The sequence below is a fragment of the Microtus ochrogaster genome, linkage group LG4, assembly GCF_000317375.1.
Source record: "Microtus ochrogaster isolate Prairie Vole_2 linkage group LG4, MicOch1.0, whole genome shotgun sequence".
NCBI lineage: Eukaryota > Metazoa > Chordata > Mammalia > Rodentia > Cricetidae > Microtus > Microtus ochrogaster.
This window is the reverse complement of record NC_022030.1, coordinates 13,928,008-13,933,116: the sequence shown is the minus strand read 5'-3', so window position 1 is coordinate 13,933,116 and position 5,109 is coordinate 13,928,008. Positions and strand designations below refer to the sequence as shown.

Sequence of the window (5,109 nt, the reverse complement as noted above, 5' to 3'; positions counted from 1 at the left end):
CTCTAGGCAGGTGGTCCTGGGCTTTACACACCAGGCAGCTAGCAGGCTGCATCCTCCGTGGCTTCTGCTCCTGCCTGTGTTCTCACCCCGACCTCCCTCAACAATGGACTGTGTGTGACAGCTAAGTGGAAAGAAACCCCCTTGTCCCGAGCTGCTTTGGGACTCGGTATTTGTCACAGCAACAGAATGAAGCTAGAACAGCATAAGGTAGCTTCATATCTAAGATGTTACCCGCATAAAATTTTTCCTCGTCTATATAAAAAGAATTCAGAGTATGTAACCCCGAAGCTGAGGCTTTAAAATCCTGTGCACTGTTGGATTTTAATTGCTCTGCTGAGGTTTTCCCGGTTACTAGTTTTCTGACCCCGCCCTCATGTGGGAGCAGAATGACTCTGATTTTATCTGTTTTTAATAAAAAGCTTCAATATAAGATTTCAGGTATTTTAAGAAGTTCTGCTGCCTCAAAAAAAAAAAATTGAAAACCAGTTTTTTTTTTCTTTTGAGCTTTTTCTATTAAATGTTTTATGTGTTAAACTGCAAATATTAAGCGTAGCCTTCTAAAAACTCTAAAAGGAAAAAGCCCCACAGGGTCTCACCTTTTCCCATCTGATCCAGAAGGGTTTGCCCAGTTTGCTTCAGCTCGTCAAGTCGGGGGGTTCTTTCTGTCTGTTCCTTTTCTAATCCCTGGAAATAAAGCCCAAATATAAAATAATGAAAACTTCCTCTCAATATAATGTTGAGACCATTTTAAAATCTCGTGTTTAGTGCCCTCTTAACTTTAGGTATTTTCAAAGTTTACCTACAAAGCACTACAATGAAAAAACTAAGACATTCCTGGCCACTCTCTAGCTCTTGGAGAATTAATAAATCTGAAAAAGGAAATTCCAGAACCAATAATTACAGTGACTATACACTTTAGATTCTTTTAGAAGGATAAATTATATAGTCTGTAATTATGAGATAACTATCAAGAGGAAATCATTAATATTAGTATTTTGGGTCTACGATAATCATTCGTAAACAGTTTATTATATATCATAAGAATAAAGGTTTGGGCACACACCATTTTTGTTGTTTTGTTTTGCTTTGTTGGTTTTTTGAGATAGAACTAGCTCTTGTAGAGCTAGTTCAGGCTGACCTTGAACTCAGAGATCCACCTTCCTCTGCCTCCCAAGTGTTAGGATTAAAGGCACTAAAACCATCAGGTCTCACTTGGGCACACACCTTTAACCTCGACACTATAAAGGCAGAGGAAAGAGTTCCTCTGAACTCTGTGAGTGCAAAGCTAGCCTGGTCTACAGGACTAGACAAAACTATATAGTGAGACCTTGTCTCAAACAAAATGAAAAGGGGGTGGGGGAAAAAGGGAAGAAAAGAAAGGCTTGGGGACAAAGGAACTTGACTATGGTTATGACAGAGGTCACCAAGGAGAAGCCAGAGAACAAGGAATGATTTCGAGCCTCAGTATTATTTGCTGGCATTATAGTTGGTCAGGTTCTAATCCTAACTCAGGTGTGAACACATCATATTTCACATGCAATTGTAAAGTAATGGAAATATGCTTCATAGGCCACACGAAAGTGTTCTTGGTTTGAGAAGTGATGCTTTATCATGGTACAGTGGCTGTCAGTATCTGTCTGCGGAGAATGCCAGACAACCAAAATCTGAGGCTGCTCAAGCATTTTAGGTAAAACAGTGTACTGTTTGCATATAGCCTGCCTCTACCCTCTTGTCCCTTCAAGTAAGTCATCTCCAGTTTGCTTAAAACACCCAACAAGATGTAAGCTAAGCAGGGGCTACGTGGTGGTTGGTGCACCGGGTAAACTGAGGAGAGTTATATGTGTCTAACGCAGATACAATGATCCTTGGACTCCCTCCCTGGTGCCTGAGCAAGACAGAAAGCTGCAATTCTCTAACACAGCTGTTAGGCTGGGATGAGGGGGCTGTGAAAGGGTGGGAAGGCACAGCAGGGTGCGAGCTCACTTTGTTCACACAGACTCTCTGTAATGTTTGGTGTGCAATAAATACAAGTTTTGTTTTCGGTAACTTTCTAGAAACCCTTTTCCCGATATTTTTAATCCATTAAATGGCTCCACGGATCCAATGATGAATTCTAGTCTATTTTTAAAAGCTATCTTGTTTAAAGAGAATATATTGAGGAAATGTAAATACACCAAATGCTTTGTTGAATACAAAGGCAAAGTTTCCATGGAACAGCACACAAAGTCCTACATAGCTAGGTGCCAGACTATGTAGATCTAAACATGAAAAGGCAGAAATGATGACTGTATGTACAGCTCAATGATTCATAAGAAAAAAGGAAGAAAAATTAGAATTCCTTCTACATCTGGGAATCTGATGTATAGTGTGACACTCTCAAATCCATCTGCAGCTACATTGATTTCACGGAAGCTTCTAGACCCCGCCACCTCTCTAGGCCAACAGGAAAATTGGCCCAGTGGATTATTTTCTTTCCAAGCATGTTTACCTTCAATTTCTTCTTCATTCCCGAAGTCTCCTGCAACTTCTTATACTCCTTCACCTCCATGTTCTGAACGGCACTCTTTGATTTCGAAATCCAGTTCAGCAGCTCGGCACTTACAGCATCAAACCTGGTTCAAGACGGAGATGTTAGCCTCTACCACTGGCTTCTTCACTTAGCCCAGTAAAGGACAACCTGAATGCCCACCGGCATGTGTTATCAAACACTGCCCAAAGAGAGCGGCCACCACAACAGTATCTCACTTCTACAATTAAAAGTGAGCACACTACAGGGTTAATAGAGTAATAATTGTTTTGTTTTGTTTTACTTAATTGGGAATCATTTGTACCTTTATAAGCTATTGCAGATAACAAAAACCAGAGTTCATGAGATGGTCACAGAAAAGAACAATGACAAAGCTTCCTAAAATTGTTTTCATACAATATGCAGTTAGCTCTACCTAACTTAGCCTTCAAGAAGTTTCAGGTCATCAGGAAGCAATGAAAAGTGACAGGTCATAACAGAAAAAAATTGCTAGGTACTAAATGCAGCACTTCAGAGGACTGACTCCTCATCCATCCAGGGACAGGATGGTTTCGGGGCATAGCAGTGGTTGTAGGCTCTCCCTGTGAAGAGAAGACAAAGGAAAGGGTAGTAAAAAATATTCTACAAGCTGCAAACGGGTGTGTCTGGTAAAGTGAGAGCTATGAGGTAAGGCTAATTGCAAAGAGGCCAAAAATCACAGGTGCCAGTTACTGGAAGGCCCTAGCTGATGTGTTAGGGACTTAAACAAACAGCAATAAAGGGTGTTGAGCACAGAACTGATAAGACTCTGTTCATAGCGTGCTATTCACTGCTGGGACAGAACCAGAGGCTTCAAAGAAATGGCTTCCAAAGAAGGCGAAAGGAACCCAAGAGAGTGGCAATCGGAGAAGGAAGAATGAGCAGGTTAAACAAGGGATGCAGAGGCAGGTGAAAAGCCCAGAGAGGAAGGTGACCGGCCCTCGGCCAAGCCTTTCAGGTAGTTCACTAACACAAAGAATCCTCACAACACCCTATGAAAACAAAATATACTTTTTCTTTTTTTTTTCCGGTTTTTTAAGACAGGGTCTCTTTGTGTAGCTCTAGCTGTCTTGAAACTGGCACTGTAGACTAGGCTGGCCTTGAACTCATGGAGAGCCACCTGCCTCTGCCTCCCGAGGACTCGGGATTAAAGGCGTGCGCCACAACCGCCCAGCGAAAACACACTTTTGATCACTCCTGTTAGAGTGGAAGCAATAGAGCTCAGAAAAGTTTTAAATAACTGCCCACACCAATAAATGAAGTGGGACATATTCAAACAAAGATAGTCCACGTAGCCAGTCCCCTCACCCCAGCGAGTATCAATATCACAAACAGGAAAAGACGGATTTGATGACAACTCTGGGGAGCATCCCTTAATGTGTTTCTTGTAGATTCTGAATAATTGCCCCTTCACTAAGGTAAGTTTTCTGTATAATATGTGATTATGAAAAAGGCAGGTCTACAATATCTTAATCTAAATCGCTAAGGTGTAGGGTGGAGAAGGTAAGAGTTAAGAGAATTAACCAAGTAATAGCTACCAGCCAGAACTAATAGGCTAGTTCCACATTCCTGAAAGTAAGTTAAAACTGACCCCAGGCACCACCACCTGTTAATATATAAATGTTCCAGGCTAGTAACCAGAAGCAGCAATGCCTCCCTGGACTGTGCACCCACTTATCCGCAGACCTCCCCTGCCTTGCAGTTTCTTCTCTAGCTACAGCCAATCTAGCTTCAACGTAAACAACTGAAACTTCTGTCCCCAATCTTTCCCACACCCCAGCACTCTGGGAGGCAGAGAATGGCGGATCTCTGTGAGTTCGAAGCCAGCCTGGTCTACAGAGTGAGTTCCAGGACAGTCAGGGCTACACAGAGAAACCCTGTCTCAAAAAACCAAAACGATGACAACAGCAACAACGAAATGGCCTTGGGCGGGGGAGATGGAAGTCTCAGTAGCCAAAGTGCTTGCCCTAAGAGATCTGATTAGATTACCAAAACCAACGTTTAAAAAGACTTGGTGGCATACTTAGAGTCCCAGAGCTGGGGAGGCAGAGACAGCCAAATTCCTGAGGCTCACTGACAAGAAAGCCAGGTGAACCACGCCTCAGAAACGGCTGACCTCTGGAACTCACGCCATGTGCACACACACACACACACACACACACACACACAAAGCATTTTAGGCTCTTAGTTTCAAAGTGCCCATTTCTACTTGCTGAGCATTTTTGTTACTTCGGGATTCAAAATTTGCCCCAGGCCACTTATTAAACCCCCTTTACTTCAGAGACCTGAGGGTCCATAAATTTTACTTGAGCATAACATAAAGAGACAACCAGAACCCAAGTGTCATCAAACATCTTCCTTCTGTCTTCTTACTAAGATTACTACATAATCTTTCAAAAAAGAAGAAAGCCCAAAGATCGTACAGTTAAAATGACCTTGGAGAACAAGTCAGTGTCTATCCTTAAAATGAGTTAGATACACTGACTCCAGTAGCAGATAACCAGATAGGTGGAAATGCCTTTCCTGAGCAGATTAAAAAAAAATCCACAAGAAAACCAAAATAA

The 5,109-nt window shown here is 42.2% G+C and overlaps 1 protein-coding gene across 4 annotated transcripts in view; it reads right to left on the bottom strand.

Moving 5' to 3' along the window:
* The window catches only part of Utrn (utrophin), a 521,838-nt gene that overhangs the window by 355,940 nt on the left and 160,789 nt on the right, over window positions 1-5,109 (bottom strand). For all 4 annotated transcript variants that reach the window (XM_013351419.2, XM_026786362.1, XM_026786363.1 and 1 more), the window contains 2 exons: window positions 2,489-2,612; window positions 597-684 (listed from right to left, as the gene is read on the bottom strand). In XM_013351419.2, coding sequence (XP_013206873.1) covers window positions 597-684; window positions 2,489-2,612 — 212 coding nt within the window. The remainder of the gene's footprint in view (window positions 1-596; window positions 685-2,488; window positions 2,613-5,109) is intronic.